Source organism: Taudactylus pleione, unplaced genomic scaffold (assembly GCF_031769625.1).
Source record: "Taudactylus pleione unplaced genomic scaffold, aTauple2 ptg000848l, whole genome shotgun sequence".
NCBI classification, from domain to species: Eukaryota; Metazoa; Chordata; class Amphibia; order Anura; family Myobatrachidae; genus Taudactylus; species Taudactylus pleione.
In genome coordinates, this window is record NW_028285250.1 from 909,354 (window position 1) to 927,986 (window position 18,633).

General features: G+C 40.2%; 1 protein-coding gene across 1 annotated transcript in view; it reads left to right on the top strand.

Moving 5' to 3' along the window:
- The first annotated feature begins 9,209 nt into the window (after positions 1–9,209).
- TREH (trehalase) overlaps positions 9,210–18,633 on the top strand; it is a 43,703-nt gene continuing 34,279 nt past the window's right edge. Inside the window, exons 1-2 of the mRNA XM_088458731.1 lie at positions 9,210–9,304; positions 13,526–13,626. Of these exons, the coding sequence (XP_088314857.1) occupies positions 9,210–9,304; positions 13,526–13,626 (196 nt within the window). The remainder of the gene's footprint in view (positions 9,305–13,525; positions 13,627–18,633) is intronic.

An 18,633-nucleotide genomic window follows, 5' to 3' on the forward strand; every position in this document is an offset into this window, starting at 1 on the left:
AGTTTGTGCAGGGACAGATTAATTGCCAGCTTGTTTTGTGGGGGCCCAAACGAACCAATCATTTCAGCCACAGTTGTGTGGCAGACCCTGGCACTGAAATGATTGGTTTGTTAAAGTGTGCATGTCCTGTTTATACAACATAAGGGTGGGTGGGAGGGCCCAAGGACAATTCCATCTTGCACCTCTTTTTTTTCTTTGCATTATGTACAGTTTGGGGCCTAGTTTTTCAAACTGCCATCCTGTCTGCCACTGCAGTGTCACTCCTAGATGGGCCACGTGTTTGTGCCGCCCACTCGTGTCGCTTAGCATAGTCATCCATCTACCTCGGTGCAACCTTTTGGACATAAAAACACTATTGTGAGGTGTGAGGTGTTCAGAATAGACTGGAAATTAGTGGAAATTAAGGTTATTGAGGTTAATAATAGCATAGGAGCAGAAAAACCAACACATTCTGTGATTTTAGCTGTTTTTATGCTTTTTTTAAAAAAAAAATACAGATCCAAAACACGGAAGGGTGGTTTTGGCAAAACCAATCCAGATCCAAAACACGAAGAAAGATCCAGATCCAAAACACAAAAAGTGGCCGGTGCACACCCCTACTACAAACAGTATATAGGGGAAGTAATATATAGAAATATTTTTTGTTGCAATTTGCAACCAAAAGAAACTACATATGTATGTATGTATGTGTGTGTGTGTGTGTGTGTATATTAGGGGTGTGCACCGGCCACTTTTCGTGTTTTGGATCTGGATCTTTCTTCGTGTTTTGGATCTGGATTGGTTTTGCCAAAACCACCCTTCCGTGTTTTTGGGTTCTGGGTTTTGTGTTTTGGATCTGTATTTTTTTTAAAAAAGCATAAAAACAGCTAAAATCACAGAATGTGTTGATTTTTCTGCTCCTATGCTATTATTAACCTCAAAAACCTTAATTTCCACTCATTTCCAGTCTATTCTGAACACCTCACAATAGTGTTTTTATGTCCAAAAGGTTGCACTGAGGTAGATGGATGACTATGCTAAGCGACACGAGTGGGCGGCACAAACACGTGGCCCATCTAGGAGTGATACTGCAGTGGCAGACAGGATGGCAGTTTGAAAAACTAGGCCTCAAACAGTACATAATGCAAAGAAAAAAAAGAGGTGCAAGATGGAATTGTCCTTGGGCCCTCCCACCCACCCTTATGTTGTATAAACAGGACATGCACACTTTAACCAATCATTTCAGCGCCAGGGTCTGCCACACGACTGTGGCTGAAATGATTGGTTCGTTTGGGCCCCCACAAAACAAGCTGGCAATTAATCTGGCCCTGCACAAACTGGCTCTACGGAGGCAAGATGTCGTCCTCATCCTCCTCATTCACCGATTCCTCACCCTCTTCAGTGTTGTGTACATCCTCATCCTCACAGAGTATTAATTCGTTCCCACTGGAATCCACCACCACAGGTCCCTCTGTATGTTCTGGAGGCTGGTCTCCCTGGAAGAGTTGATAATTCATTTTTATGAACATCATCTTCTCCACATTATGTGGAAGCAACCTCCTATGCCTTTTGCTGACAAGGTTCCCGGCTGCACTAAACACTCTTTCGTAGTGCACACTGGAGGGGGGGCAACTCAGTTAAAATAGAGCCAGTTTGTACAGGGGCCTCCAAATTGCCTCTTTTTCCTGCCAGTACAGGTACGGACTGTCTGACATGCCTACTTGGATGCTGTCACCGATGTAATCCTTTACAGACAGTCGCACGCTTGTCGCTGCTGCTTTGAGGATGCAGGTGTGGCTACAGCCCATACAATTCACAAAGACAGGAAAAAAAGATTTTTTTATTTTTTGTGGAGCGCACTTTGTCTGTTAAAGGGTGGTGTAACCCTCAAAGTGCGCTCCACAAACAATAAAAAAAATTCTTTTTTTTTCTGTCTTTGCGAATTGTGTGGGCTGTAGCCGCACCTGCATCCTCAAAGCAGCAGCAACAAGCGTGCGACTGTCTGTTAAAGGGTGATGTAACCCTTAGACGCACGCTTGTCGCTGCTGCTTTGAGGATGCAGGTGCGGCAACAGCCCACACAATTCTCAAAGACAGAAAAAAAAGATTTTTTTTTATTGTTTGTGGAGTGCACTAAGAGGGTTACACCACCCTTTAACAGACAGACGCACACTTGTCGCTGCTGCTTTGAGGACAGTATCATATGCAGTGACAGTAGACTTGTCAGAAATTGTTGGCACATCCTTCAGTCCGGACCAGATGTCCAAACCGGCCCTTGAGTTATGACACAGGCGCACGCTTGGCGCTGCTACTGTGTTGATGCACGTGCGGCTACATCGCACACAAGTCACAAACACATAAAAAAAATAGTTTTTTTATTTTTTGGAGCACTTTGAGGGTTACACCACCCTTTAACAGACAGACGCACGCTTGTTGCTGCTGCTTTGAGGATGCAGGTGGAATCTAGACGGGATTTGGAACCGGTGACACACTACCTCCATCAATTGTCTAAATCCCACTGCACTAATGGCGGATACCGGACGCACGTCTAACACCAACATAGCAGTCAAGGCCTCAGTTATACGTTTTGCTTCAGGATGACTGCTGTCGTACTTCATCCTCCTCGCTAGAGACTGTTGGAGGGTCAATTGTTTAGTAAAAGTAGTGGTGTTCCTACTTCCTCTCTGGGATGATGAACAACTCCCAGCAGCAGCAACAGCACTAGGAGGAAGTGGTTCTTGATCTTTCCATATTTTATTTTTATCGGAGAAAGTTTGGTCCTCCATTTATGTTATATTGATATATACGTGCGGCTAAGGCGCACACAAACACAGAAAATATTTTTTTATTTTTGCTGGAGAGTAGTGCACTTTGTGGGTTACACCACCCTTTAAGAAATGAGCCAGCCGGCCCTTTACTTATGGGACACAGGTGCACGCTTGGCACTACTTTGTTGATGCACGTGCGGCTACTGCGCACACAATTCACAAACACAAAAAATATATATTTTTTTATTTTGTTTGGAGTGCCCTTTGGGAGTTACAGCACCCTTTAACGGACAAGCCAGCCGGCCTTTTACTTATGGGACACAGACACACGCTTGGCGCTGCTCCTTTGTTGATGCACGTGCAGCCAAAGTGCACACAATTCACAAACACAGAAAAAAATATTATTATTTTTTTTGCACTTGGGGGGAGCACCCGTGATGGACAGAGCACCCCCTGACAACACTACAACACCCCTTTAGGACTGGGACACTGCACAGGACTTTGGAGTGGACATAGCCCCTATGGACAACTGACTGCACAACACAGTCCAGCCAGCCCCTATGGACTTTGAAGGAGTGAACACAGCCCCTATGGACAACAGCAGCACAGTGCAACACTACACTGCACTACACTACACAGCCCAGACAGCCCTAACTCCCACCCTCCCTCTTCACTGTCCACAGCCGAGTGAGAAAATGGCGCCGACGCGGGTACCTTATATAGGGTCCAAAACCCGCGAGACCCCGAAGGTGGGATGATGACGTTTTGCCTCGATTTCAGATCCGAGTCAGCCGGGAAAAGTCGAGCCTGACTCTGATCGGGGCGGTCCGGATTTCAGAAATCCAAACCCGCTCACCCCTAGTATATGTGTAATATATATATATATATATATATAATGTATATATGTGTATATATATATATATATAAAATATATATACACACACTAAGTAATAACTAAGGTATGTCCTCTCACTGATTCATCCCGAAAAGTGAAATCCTCCATTCATCAAGTGACTAAACAGCAGGAACATTTTTGCCATTTGAGTAAAGGTGAATATGAGTGAGTAATGTTTATTTGGTGACATGCCTGTTTGCTTATCACATAGTCACCTTCGCTCCTTAATTCTGTTCCATTATTCCTTTATGTCTGGTTCTAGCTGACTGAAATTAATAAATGAAATTTACAGCCCCCCCCCCCCCTGACCCCAATAAATGTCGTCTGGTGTGCCCTGATTTGCACTTGGCATGACAGCTTGTTTACAGTCTGTGTTTTGTAGCTGGAGCCTTACTCAGTTGTGACTTTTCCATCACAGTGATACAAGTCAGTGAGCTCCTATGAAGCCTCATTAAACTGTTTTGTTTTTTTTCCAATTACTGCATAATACACAGGCTGTAATTAGATCTTGGGAAACTAATGTGAGCTCTGCACATCTGACGTGGGAGAAATATTCCCTAGTACACCCATATGGCTCAAGTGAATCCTTTCTATCAATGCACCCAGCAGTGGACTTCACATGATCTACTGTATAATATTAGTCCCTCAACAAATTCTGCCCTTTAAAAAGGAACAGTTTCTAACAGACTATTTGTTTGCTGTATATTGGAGTCTATTGCAAGCTGCCTCACCAACTACACACAATGCTTCTGTATTGATCATGAAAGACAGGCACTGGCCAATGCTGGTAAGAGTGTAGCCAGACCAGGGCACCCTGTCCTGATGTATGAAGAATGTGCCCCTCTTAGTCTTAATTCTTACATATGTGGGAAGTTACTAATTGTATTCTAATACTCTTCAGTGACTCTTTCAACTAAGGAATAAGAACATGAGGACAGCTTCCACTGGCCCAGAGGGAACAATGATTATTTTCACCTCAAAGGGCTAAGTCGATGGCCGTCTGGCCTCCCCCATCCCAAGATATTATGCGGGAGATGTATCAAGCTTTGGTAAGAGATAAAGTGGAGTAGCTGTCCAGAGTATCCAATTGCCTTCTAACGGTCATTTAGCTAGCACAGTCTTTGAAATGGCGGAAGCTGATTGGTTGCTCCATTTGATCACTCTCCACTTTATCTCTCTCTCTCCAAGTCTTGATACAACGTCCCCTATGGCTATTGTTCCCTGCATCTACCGAAGATAATTGCACAGAAGCCTGGGAAAGCCATATTACCATCACCACTAGCAGGTGCAAATAGCCAATACTGATGATGGTCACCAGCACTGACTAGACGCTGGTAATGGGGCTAGATGCCAGTGACTCTACTGACGCTGATTGTTGGCACTGACATTTGAAAGACATCTGGTCAAGTGTATCCCTTCCCTGGGGAACTTAAGTCAAGGCTGTCTCGGGATTACATTTCCCGCTGGGTTGTGAATCAAAGGTTAGGAGAAGATGTATCAAAGCTTGGAGAGAGGTGAAGATAAAGTTCCAACCCATCAGCTCCTAACTGTCATTTTTCAAACACAGCCTGTAAAACGTCAGTAAAGCTGGGTACACACTATACGTTGTATCGTACGATATATATCTTCCCAACATGGATCGGAATGATATATCATACACATTGTATAGTGTTTACGCGTGTTCTGTCGTTCATGGCGGTCGTTTATCACATCGTCCCATCTGCTGTTCTGCGTGGCAGATGGGACAATGCAATGATCGACGCAATGCTGTTACATGCAGCATGTAACGACACATTGAACCATCGTACACTGGATTGTGCAGTGTGTACGCCATGTATCATTACATCACATTGCTACATCGCCAAGTCGCGCCGTCACACAGTGCGTTACCCAGCTTTATAAGCTGATTGGTTAGTACTTTATCTCTCTCCAAGCTTTCGGAAACCTCCCCCTTAGATCTTTGATCTAGTGTTTGCCACCTGAAATGTGGTAATGACTTGGCTGGGCAGCTGGTTTGTCTGACTGTCATAGGAAGCGCAATACAGTTGCCACCATCGACGCCTTACTATTTTCCGCTATGTATTTGAATTAGAGATGTGCGGGTTCGGATTGCTGAAATCCAAACACACCCGTATTTAGGCATTCAGATTAAAAATGGGTCAAGGTTCGGATGCACTTTTGTGACCCCGTTCGGGTACTTGGATTAAAAAAACGAACTCTGGTTTAGGATTCAGACATTTTAGCTGTTTTTATTGATTTTTATCAATTTTTTTTTTTTTTTTTTAATCCGAATCTAAAACACTTCAGTTTAGTTTTGCAAAACCAAAACATGAAGATAAATCCAAAAACAATGGGGTCTGTGCACATCTCTAATTTGAATACTCTGTGTCTCTTTTAATCAATAACCGTTTAGCGACAAGGCGGTAAAGGTGACCAGCTAGGGACCGGTAGAACTTTGGTGACACACCTGCCACGTGCTGACAGCAGACATTTTTTACAAATATTTCCATCAGTAAACTCTATGGGAGGGGGATGTGATTGGGTGTATTGTGGAGTGCTCAGTAAGGAATAATTCATAGAGGGCAGTAGGCGAGCTCACACACTGCTGAGTCTTTCCCATAAGTCTTCGCACAGGGGTCAGAGGAGCATGGGCTGAGCTCTGATTTGAGAAGCTGGGTACATGCTGATTAGAGGAGTCCCTGATTACAGGTGGACTGTTAAATCCATTGTCAGTACATCCCCTCTATGTAAGTACCTTGCTTACCTCCCCTGTCCACAGAGCTTGTCACAATTCCGGGACTAATGCTGGGTACACACTAGACTAGACATGGGAGTAACTACCATAGATGCAAGGAGTGCAGCTGTTATGGGGCCCAGGGCTTACTGGGGCCCATTTTCAATGTACAATTTTTGAGTGTGTTATATTAACTTTTAATTATTGGGTGGTACATAGGGGCCCTTACAAACTTTTGCTATGGGTCTTTCATATACCTAGTTATGCCTCTTCCAGACGGTGTGTACCCAGCGACGGAACGATATATCGGGCACACACTGCACAATCTGTTGTACGACCACCCGATATATCGTTTCCCTGCCGCAACTAGAGGCATGTTGTGGCCACTCTGTGTACATAAAGGGTACAGCTTATTTTTCTGCCCAAGATGTGCCCCTGAACCCTATATCTACTTCTCTTCCAATGGGAGTGGAGCTCCTGATTTCTTCTATCTATCAATCCCCTGTCTATGTTCCTCCGTTTTGTTTTCCTCCCAATCTGTAATTTTGAATCTGTACCTCTCTAAAATTGTTTAAACACCGTATACCATAAAAATAGCAATTTTTATGGTATATTGTAATGATCGCATTGACAGTTGTACCATCGATGGTCAGTGGGTTCAACCATCAATAGAAAGCATCGATTGTTTGAGGCCACAGCCACTGATGTTTCCTTAACATCAGTTTGCAAACCATTGATGGTCGGTTGCCATCCCTACTATACTGTATAGTATACTGAGCCTGATTCAGACCCGGTTGCAAGGCTGCGTTCGCACGCAGCCTGTCGATGTTTGCATTCGCCTCATGCGTATGCATTGCTGTGCGCGTGCGCAAACTGGGCGCTGTGATCGGGAATCGGCCACAGCGAGCACGCAGAGGCTCCATACAATGATTGACAGAAAGTGACTGTTTGAGGGTGGTGACGGGGGGGGTGGGGGGTGGTGAGAGAAACGCAGGCGTGCCTGGGCTTCTAGACCCGTTTCAGGGGCGTGCATAATTAGGCCCCAGTGACAGCATACACATCCTAACGGTTCCGATGTTTTTGCTGTCTTGCGGGAACGTGTGAAAGAAAGTAGGTGGAATCATGTAGTGTTGGGTGTCTACTTACTGTGCTGCGGTTACATTGCGTATGCGGTCATTAGAATATTTTCGCACGACAGGCTGCGTGCGAACACAGCCTTGTGACCGAGTCTGAATCAGGCCCACTGTACCAACCCTAATCGGAGGCCCCGTATCGAGTCTTGATCGTACAGGACCGCCATAATATAAATAAAATGACCTATTACATCAATGTTAAAAATAACTAAAACCGGAATATTTCAGATGTGGCGTGACATCATGACATGACCTGGTGTCATGACGTCACTGCCCAATGACTGCAGGTGTGGGAGTGGCTTTGCAGCCATTCTCTCACCAGCTACTTCTCTTCCACAGCGGCAGAGCCCCTTGCGGATGCAACTGGACCCTCCCACACTCCTCCGCTGGACCCCTTTGCACCCTGCCGCTGAACCTCCGCAACACAAGCCGGACCCCGACACACCCCGCTGAAAAAAATCCAATATCCAAAATGCTCCTAGTCCCGAGCATTTCGGATATGGGAAACTCTGTCTGTGTGTGTGTGTGTGTGTGTATATATATATATATATATATATCTCTCTCTCTCTATCCGGTAGTTTGGCACTTGACTAAAAAAATACAGAATGTGTTTGGGTGCCCTCCTGTGGGTGGGATATAACGCTGGTATCTCCTAAGGAACTGTATAGGTCCCTATGGAAACAAGGTAGGCTGAAAGTAATAAATGGTCCAGTTAAAAAAAACAACTCCACTGAATGAAGAATAAAATTGAATACCAACCCCCTTACCTAAATAGCGGAGGATCTGGTCTGGACTGATGGACCCTGATCCAACAGAGAACTGTAGGCTTACCTTGCTTTGTATGTTTTGGCTACACCTTAACGTACACCTTAGGGAACACAACCATGAATTCTATACGATTAAGCAACTTGTTTAAATGGTGATTTGCACCTAACCTCTTTGGTGTTTGCTTGTGACCCCCACCCAGGCCCTCTCGAGTTTGAAGGGGGTCCTCCTGTACATCGTTTCCTAAAGTAAGGTCCAACCCAACTGGGTCATGCTTCCACTTCAGTCCACTATAACAATAGTTACCAGGTTGGCCAGGGTCTTTTATATGTTCCTATATCAGCTGACTGAAGTATTGACGCAATGGGACTTGACCACTGCAGCAAGCTCCACACATTAGCTCCCTCTATGTGGAAGACTGTTTTGCCAGGTACAATAGAATTAGAAGGGGGTCACAACTGAGGTAACAGTACAATTTTAATTCATAAACTGAGTTTAGAAAATAAATGTAATGGTTTCAACTATAAAAAGCCATCAAGTATGACATGTCGGGGTTTTGGGCTTGAGAGAGCTGAGAAGCTATGACTCACCTAAATTTTTTAATTAAAAAAAGGCACAAAAATTGAAGAGATCAATGAAATACTTTAGTTCTGTATAATGTACTTTGTATTTTTTTTCCATTTTGCAATCATCGCAACTTCTGGAGCGTTTGTGTACAGAGAACATTTCAAGACTTTGTACCAAGATCAGGATAACAACTTAGGTCCAATGATCCAGATGTAAGGAGTTAAAGTGACAAAGCACATGGGCGTAGGAGGAGAGAGACAGTAGAAAGCCAGGAGGCAGACTATTAATAACACACCTTTATCTCTTATGCTCTTTTCCTCTGTGGACCTTTGAGCAGAACCTGGTTTGTGTTACTCTCTGAGACGTACCATGGCACGGCTAGCTTGGTGGGTGACCCTCTCTGTGGCACTGTGTGTCTTGCACAAGTCTAGCCTTGCTGCGGACTTACCTCCTCCATGTGATAGGTAAGTATACAGCTCATTTTAATATTCCAGAGCGCTTTGTACATTACATACACTATTAGTAAACCTAGAACATATGTATTGAAGATTGGTAAAGTATTAGTATGGTTGACTTCATGTCCAACAAATTACTCTTTAACATATTGCCTAAAAACACTTCTCACTATAGGGGTAGATGTACTAAGCCTTGGCGAGTGATAAAGTACCAACCAATTAGCTCCTAACTGTAATTTTATCAAGCAAAGCCTGTAAAGTGACACTTAGGAGATGATTGGTTGGTACTTTATCTCTCTCCAGTTTATCACGCTCCAAGGCTTAGCAAATCTCCCCCTACAGTATATAGGTTATCATATATCATATATGGGTCCCCACGGGTATCTTAATATGACAGATCACAAACATTTTTAGTTCATGACTTAAAACAAATCATAGATGCAGTTTTTTTTTAATGTAACACATGTATAATTCACATCAGTTTTCAAACACTACTTCTATTAGAAAAAGAACTGGAATTATGGTTGGAAAAATGGTTAAAGGGCTGGAACAAGTCATGGTACATACATGCCAAGTAAATGTAAATCCTTACATGTAGCAAACGCAGCACTCACTATACTGTATATAATAGTGAATCAGAAAATACATCATGACCAGAGTATGGGGTCTATTTACTAAGCAGTGTTAGGAGACAGAGTGAAAAGTGGTAAGAAAATGATAAGGTGCCAGCCAATCAGCTCCCAACTGTCATCTCACAGGCTGTGTTTGAAAAATGACAGTTGGGAGCTGATTGGCTGGCACCTTATCACTTTCTTATTACTTTTCACTCTGTCTACTAACACTGCTTAGTAAATAGACCCCCAAGTATTTATCAAACAACAGACAAATGTCATAGATTAATATGACAGTGTACTGTATATGTACAGATGAATTGAATAAATCTTTGGCACAGCTAAAAGGTCATACTGAAATAGTCAAATGCAGCAATAATATGTAATTTATACTGGAATCCAGAAAGATGTTGAGCTGAGAGCAAACTCACTATATGTCATCTGTATTTCTTTAAACATTTTAAAAATATCTTTTGTTACTTAGAAATCCATCATTCAGTCAATTTCTGTGCCCTGATTAATTTTGTCATTCAAAGTGCTTAGAAAACTAGGCTTCCTGCCGTATCCATCGGGTATCAGTGTGGACCTAATTAATGATTTCTAGATAAGTTTTTATTTATTTATTTTAAATTGAACCATGTACATTATTTATAAGTTTTAAAATTTGAAAGACAAATTTGACAAATGGGTAAACTCAGTATACCTACCGATATTTGTTATCTTTGTTTTAATATACATTTTATTATTACTATTATATATTACTCAGTAAAAATCCCCATCTGATTAGTGGTTTAGCAGGGACTGTGGGTAAAACCTGTTGGGGTGCACTACTTAATTTGCTAGCAAGCTTGTCAATGTATGTTAAACATTGGTGGTATCCAATTAGCCACGATAACCCGTTTTTTTGCAAAAAGTTTTCACTTGTGAAAACTTTTCTCCAAAAATGATTATCGTGCTATCCAATTAACTGCGGTCCGAAGTGTTCCATAGCAATTATCGCAAATTAGTTTTCACCATCTCTGAGTAGGTGAAAAGGTGTGCAGAATTGGGACTTGGTGCAGAACCCACTTAATGACTAATTAGACAAAAATATTTTTTTCATTTGCTTATTTGGGCCAATAATGACATGTTATTTTTGGGGTGAAAAAGTAAAAAGTGCAGTAAAATGTATTCAAAGTAGTGGGTTATTTGGGGGGGGGCTGTATGGATGGGGCAAGTGTTTTAAACACAGCATTGCAGCAGGTGTATTTAAAAAAAAAATTGTTAAAAGTGCCCTAAAATGACTCAAAATTATACTTCCCCACATTTTATGTACCCCTAATTAACTAGAGCACTACCTTTTGGCCAAAAAAAATTTATTTCTATCTTTTTTTTTTTACTGTTATAGAATAATGTATATAACAGTCATCTGGCACTAAGAACCCAAAACACTTTGATTACGGCCAATATAATACTTCTATACTGTTACCCAATATTAGTTTACTGTTTTTTTCGGTACAGGCTGATTTTTCCATTTTCACCTGTACATTTCGCCTGTCATCCCTGCAAGAATTATCGTGCGGATGTGTTATTGCCGGTTTTGTAATTGAATTGCACAATAAATGGGAGCGCACATACACGCGATAAGCGACAAATTAGTGCGATGGGTGCGAAACATTTTCGCCGGTGAAAACTTATCGTTATCGCGGCTAATTGGATACCGCCCTATATGTGAGTTGTCCATTTGTACCAAATATAATGACTTTAATAAAAACAAATCCTATTAATAGGAGTCTGGCAGGACAATCTAATACTTTCAGCCCAAACTCCTGGGTCAGCCCCGGGTTTTTAAACACTGTTTCAAGCCATGTTACAGCTGTTCACACCCCATTCACACCGCAACTTGGGCCCGGGTTATTCCATTCCCGGGTACACACTGCACCCATGTCTGCCCTGCCAAGTATGAGAGTCATTAGAAGCGGACGTTTTTACTGGCTCACAAATATGACTCCTCTCCCAGCGCCAATGATATCGTTTTACTGTGACCTGGGTTGAATAACTCACATCGCCCCTTTAACACCGCAGTTGACCCAGATCGGTCTCAGGAATAACCCTGCTCAGACCAGGGTCGAGATCCTGAGACACACAACCCATGGTCAACCCTTTCACACCAACAAGCAGCCCGGGTTGCCCCGGCAATATCCCAGGTCCAATGCAGTAGGAGTATTAGTATTTTCCTTGTTCTTTGTTGGAGTTTTATGTTATTCTTCCAAAGCAGTGTTAGGTCCTAACTAAGGGGTCTATGTACTAAGCCTTGGAGACTATTAAAGTGGACTGAGAGAAAGTACCAACCAATCAGCTCCTGACTGTCATTTTTCAAACACAGCCTGTAAAGTGACAGGAGCTGATTGGTTGGTACTTTATCTTTCCTCACTTTATCTCTCTTCAAGGATTAGTACATAAAGCCCTTAACATGAAAAGTAATTTCAAAATGCGCATCTAGCCAGTGAAAAACAAGATTAATATTGTCCTTACTGTCTGCTGCTTTTAAATGTCATCACTACTTAAGATTTCCAAATCATTGGGAGGCGACTGTAAATGTCCTCTCTTGGCATGGGGAGAGTTTGACTAAGTATTATGAACGGGATTCATAATCTGGTTCATCCACCAAGTGTACACACACACACCCTAAATTAAGGGATGGGTGTGACAGCGTAAGTCCACTATAACATTATACTAGATGACAGTGTAACACCTTATTGTAATATCTGTCTTCATCATTCTCCTCTGGTTCTCTTGCTAAGGGCACGGTTATATTTAAATAAATAAAAAGCTCCCCTTTAACATGAGGTTTGTTCAGTCCGTAAAGCCCCTTAATTCTGTCTCTTGCGTGCTAAAAATAATAAAACGCATATAGAAACATATGTTCACTATAATTGCTAATCCATTTATCTCATGGTATGACTTTACACATATATAAATATTCTAGGGTTAAGATTTTATGGTTATGTAGCTTGATTACAAGCATTTTAAAGCCTTTTGACTACTAGGACTCTAGAGGGGGAGATGTATCAAACTTAAAGAGAAGTGGAGTTGTGCAAAGCACCCAATCAGATTATTGCTATCATTTTATGGGATGTACTAGATATATGAGAGCTAGAAGCTGATTGGTTGCTTTGTTCAGCACCTCCACCTGTCCTCTGAAGAAATGTTTGATACGTCTCCCCCTGTAATACTAATGAATGTGTTGTTACTGATTGTATACAAAATTGGAATTACATTTTGAATTTTATTTACCTCCTTCCCCATTGCTAATTATTTTATGACGCACATCTTTTATAACCTGCTGATGGGTCGCCATCATTCTTTCACTCTGACTGTTTGGATGCCTATTATCGTCCTCTGCTCATAATATAATTATGTCATTCTATCCTCCGCAAACATACTGCTGCCTTTCCTTCCTCTCTTTATTTCACCAACTTGCGTTTGATGTACATATGAACACCCACGACCTTCATATTTGTGTTTGCTCATTGTTATTAATTTCCATATCCCCAATGTATTGACTCCTCTTCTTACCTTTCAACTTCCACTTACTCGCACTCTACAACATTCTTTATTCCATCACCCGCCATCTCAGCGAGATCTATTGCACAGGAGATATCATTCATCATGTCCAGTTGGCCAAGATTTTCGATGACGATAAACATTTTGTTGACATGGGCCTCAAGGATACACCAGGTTAGTTCACCCCCCCCCTTTTTTTTTAATTGTAGCTCATTATAATATTAATGTAGATATTGTTCGCTGTACATGGAATTTGTATAGCATGTTAAAATAACATTTTCGGGCCTGGCACACAGAGATAAGTTGACTTGTTTAAGGTCTCATGAAGCATATACTAGGATACACAATGGTTAGTGTATTAAGTCAATGCATTTAATGAATGTACTTTCATATTCACAGTCATTTACTCCCTGATTTATGCCAAGTGCAGTCATAGCCTAGAGTAATTAGTACTATTAACTGAACAATTCCCTGCATAAATGTAGCTTTGTAAAAGCTAAGCCTACTTGGAACATGAATTATTTAAGTAGATTTATTTGATATATCCGCGTTCAGGATAAAAAAATCTTATTTTCAAGGATTAATTGGGTAAAAAATTATGAATAAGTGCTATTTGTTTGTGTGGTTAGTGGTAATAAAATGGTTAAATTGAGGTATAAAATAAATTAAAATAAAAAATGAATAAACATTTAAAGATTAATAATATAAAAATTGTGACATCAAATATAATAAAAACACAAATTGATTAAAAACTTATTTTTGATGGTACCTGGGGAAAAAATGGGGGGTTAATAGTGCATTTTAATATTCATTTTGTTTATAGCTCTTTTGAGTGACAAAGATGGAGTCCCGGGGTGCCAGCTGAGGTCTTATCTAACTGTCCCTAACTTACCACTGCTCGATCTTGTAAGGGGCTGCGGAACATTTGTGGCACCATATAAATTATAATAATAATAATAATAATCTTCTGAATAGCAGGCTAGGGAGTAGCTTGCAGACTTCCCCTGTAGATGTCTCTCTGTGTGCCGCAACTCTGGCGTGCCAGGCCGGGCGGCCGATAATGACATCAGCGGGGGTTAGCGGTTAAGTGCGACTGTGGGATGAATGAACCTCCGGGTTCTCCTCTATGCCTCATAGAAAATGAATATTAAAATACACTATTAACCCCCCATTTTTTCCCCAGGTACCATCAGAAATACATTTTTATCAATTGTATTTTTATTATATTTTATGTCACAATTTTTATATTATTAATCTTTATATTTTTATTCATTCATTCATTTTTTGTTATTTATTTGATACATCAACTTAACCATTTTATTACCACTGACCACTATATTACACAAATAGCGCTCATGAATTATTTAAGAACATAAAAACAATTACTATCATATGAGATTTATTATGATGAAAAGTCACAATGCTTATTGAAGAAAACGTTATTAACAGTTATTGCACATTGACATACTGAATATGACATATACATAAATTGACATACTGAATATGAATTCAGAAAAGTTGCTTAAAACAAAATAGAAATAATATGCAGAAACCGGAAAACTGTAATAATGTACATTATTTGATACCTGGTGAAAGGCTAAAAGAAGACAATTTGTCAGTAGCAGACTGACCTCTAAAAACTTTAAATTTTTAAATCTGTCAATTAGATTTCAAACCTTGTTCTTTCTCACCCACACTGCTGCTATGCTAAACTGTTTTAGATATGATTTACTGCCATATTGTTGGAAACAATTTTAATAATGGATTCTTGAAAGTATATCACTCTTCCCTTCAAGGAACATAGAGATACTCGTACAGCGTTATTTTTACTAAACATGGAATAACATTTTGCTCATATACATAGTAAACATTACTTGGTTATATTCATTCATTTGCAAGATTCACCATACTGTGCCTATAGATTGTACATTATCTTTTGACCCAAAAATTTTAACCAATCTCTTAGGGTAATTGGAGCTCTTAACTGGGCAATAAAAAAGATTGATTGCTCTCCTGTGAATCTTTTAGAGTGGTTTTACAGAAACCCTCATAACTAAGCTAACTTCAGATTTTAGAATAAGTCATGACAATAGAAACAAATAATTTTAATAATACACATATTTAGAATTATTTGGTACACTTACCTCTTTTTTTTGCTGATAACTTGTGCTAAAAATACTGTGCCCCACATCCAAGGGCTACAAGCCTTGCTCTGGAAATGCTGGGGCTCTACCAAAGCCCAGACTTTACTTTGGAGGTCAATGTAACTAACTACAATGGGGTCAACTATGCCTCCCAAGGTGTCCCAGTCTAATTGGTAGTACTAGGAAAATATTTAAAAAAAGAAAAAAAACCACACATTTACTGTACTTTGTAGTGTGTAGGTGGATGGGTCTCTTATGGGAAGTATTCTTCTGTTTGCTATAGTAACATTCCTGCTACTTTACAATAATATATGGCTAACTTTTTTAATGACTTTCCATGTAAATCTTGCTAGGAAAAAGAGTAAAATTAAATTTTTAGGGTGGCAAGCAATGAATGTGGGGGTGTTTATATTTGAATTAAATTTTATGTAGAATATATTTACTTTTGCATTTATTAATAACACTGTCAAGACACTATTCTTGTAGAAGAATGCAGAAAATCGGTGCCTAAGATGAATTTAATGCAGCTGCCAAAAAGGGAACCTGTTCCTTAAAAATAGAATATAGACAAACAAGCACAATATTTTGGCTGCACACTTCTTTTTTTTTTTTAAAAACTAATAATTTAGAACCTTGTTACATAATCATTATCATTTATTCTTGTTACAAGATCAGAAAATAAAAATGTAAAACACTGCTCATGTTGATAATTATCAACGGCAAGTGGAAATAATAGTATCATCTCATATATGGGGCGCTAACTTAAGGTAATTTCAACAGTTCAGTCCTGTTGCCAACCAACAGGACTTACGCTGGGGGGTTCAGAATTACAAAACACTAAACATGTGCGGAATCTTGGTGTCCTGGATAGTGGCTTGACACTTAAACATCAGGTATCAGCCACAATCAAATCCTCATTCTTTTATCTGAGGAACATAGCCAGAATGAAGCACTTAGTTCCCTCAGAAGATCTGCCTAAAGTCATACATGCATTTAAATCATCACGCCTAGACTACTGCAACGCCCTCTACCTCAGTCTCCCAGCAAAAGAATTACACCGCTTGCAGATGGTACAAAACGCAGCTGCCAGGCTATTAACCAACCAGTTCCAGCAACATAACATCCATTCTCTACTCCCTTCACTGGCTGCCTGTCAGATGGCGAATTGTTTTCAAGATTGGCTTACTAACTTACAAAGCCCTTCATGACCATGGCCCAGGGTACCTGAAGCAGCTTCTGATTCCTTACTGTCCCACTCGATTACTGCGATCCGTTGACGGACTATTAACAGTACCTAGAATCTCACGGAATTCGTCTGGAGCTCGAGCTTTCAGTTTTGTGGCTCCAACCTTTTGGAACTCACTTCCCCGCACAGTTCGAGAGGCCTCCACTCTAGAATCCTTCAAAAATAGACTCAAGACTCACCTATTCACCCAAGCATTTCACTAATGTCCCTTGTTTAAGCTTATTTAGTATTTTGTACTGTAAATGTAAAGCACTTTGAGTCCTTTAGGAGAAAAGCGCTATATAAAATAAAATTCTTATTATTAATATAGGGATATACAGAGACAAAGCCAAGTAGCCTATAAATATGGAACCAAATAAGCCCCATTTTTGTAGTTCCAGTAACCAATACTCACCACAGAAGAGATCCAAGGTCTGAAACCTCTTTTGCAGAACATTTGATAGGATAGACTCACTGTGTGAATATATACAATTGGTTATGAAATGGTCGCAATAGTTCCAAATTCGTACGCGCCGAATCAAAAATCCACAGAACTGTGAACTGTGTCCCAGAGAGAAAGAACAGAGGCCGTCTCACTAAATCGTGACTTACTCGAGCTTAGTAAAAGATTACAACAGAAACACAATGCCACCTGTTGAAGGAATGATAAATCCAACAAATATCTAAAAGTGTATTCGTTTTTAATGTCAATTAGCCTGATACAGGTCAGAATATAGTAGGACCAGCTGACTGATTAGGGGGAGGGGAGGTGAAGGAAAATTATGAATTTTTTTTTATTTTTTGTGTCCCACGAAGCTTAAATAAAAAAGCATACATATACATGCTGTATAAATATTTTAAATAAGCCCACTGGGACTAAAACCAACTATTAAACTAAGCAAATAAATATGAAAAGAAAGCTGTGTACAGTCAAATTATTATGTTTCCCCATATTATTATATCATTAGGCGTAAATATAAACATTTTTATGTTTGACCAATATACTGCAATTTTGGGTTGGAAAATTCCTATAAATATTATTTTTTGCAACATAATTTTTATTTGTACATTCAGAATGTGAAACGCGTCAAACTCTGTATGAGGCCTTAGGTGTCACACATAATTGGCCTAAAATTCACTTCATAATATTTTTTTTTATTAAATAAAGTGCTAATCTCTGTTTGCTAAATTCCACATCTTGGAAATAGTAAATTGTGGATAAAGTATAGGAGCAAGGTAAAAAGTTCTCTATTTGGATCTCAATATAAAGCAAAAAGATGTCACGTGGAAAGGGGGAATCAACAAGAGGACACACATACATTTCATCTCCTACTGAATCTCAATTATCACCCCCCACTAACACTCCTAACGTTAGTGTAACAGAACTGGATGAACCACCATATCCAAAAAGAATGGTACCTGGTATACTCTTCACAAAAATATGCTTTATCAAAGGCTTGCAGTCGTTAGCACATCACCATGGTGCTGGTTTTGTTATGCAATATAAAATTGTCTTGTACGTGTCACCTAGAGAGGACCTGTGATTGGATAGAAGTTGAAAGCTTCATCCGTAAGTGACGCCTATGTCTCATAGTAGGTGGTTGTAGACGCACAGCACAAGTCACTAAAAACGAGGGGGAAGGTTGATAAAAAGGTACAAGAACCTGGTTTGAAGTTAGATCATTGACTACTTCAGTCCTTAGTTGGAAGAGTTGTTTCTGGAATAAGGAGTAGAATATTTAGAATAAATCCATCAGGACCTCGGCTTTTAAAACAAAAAAGCTTGTAATATTTGAACACTTGGGATTGTGT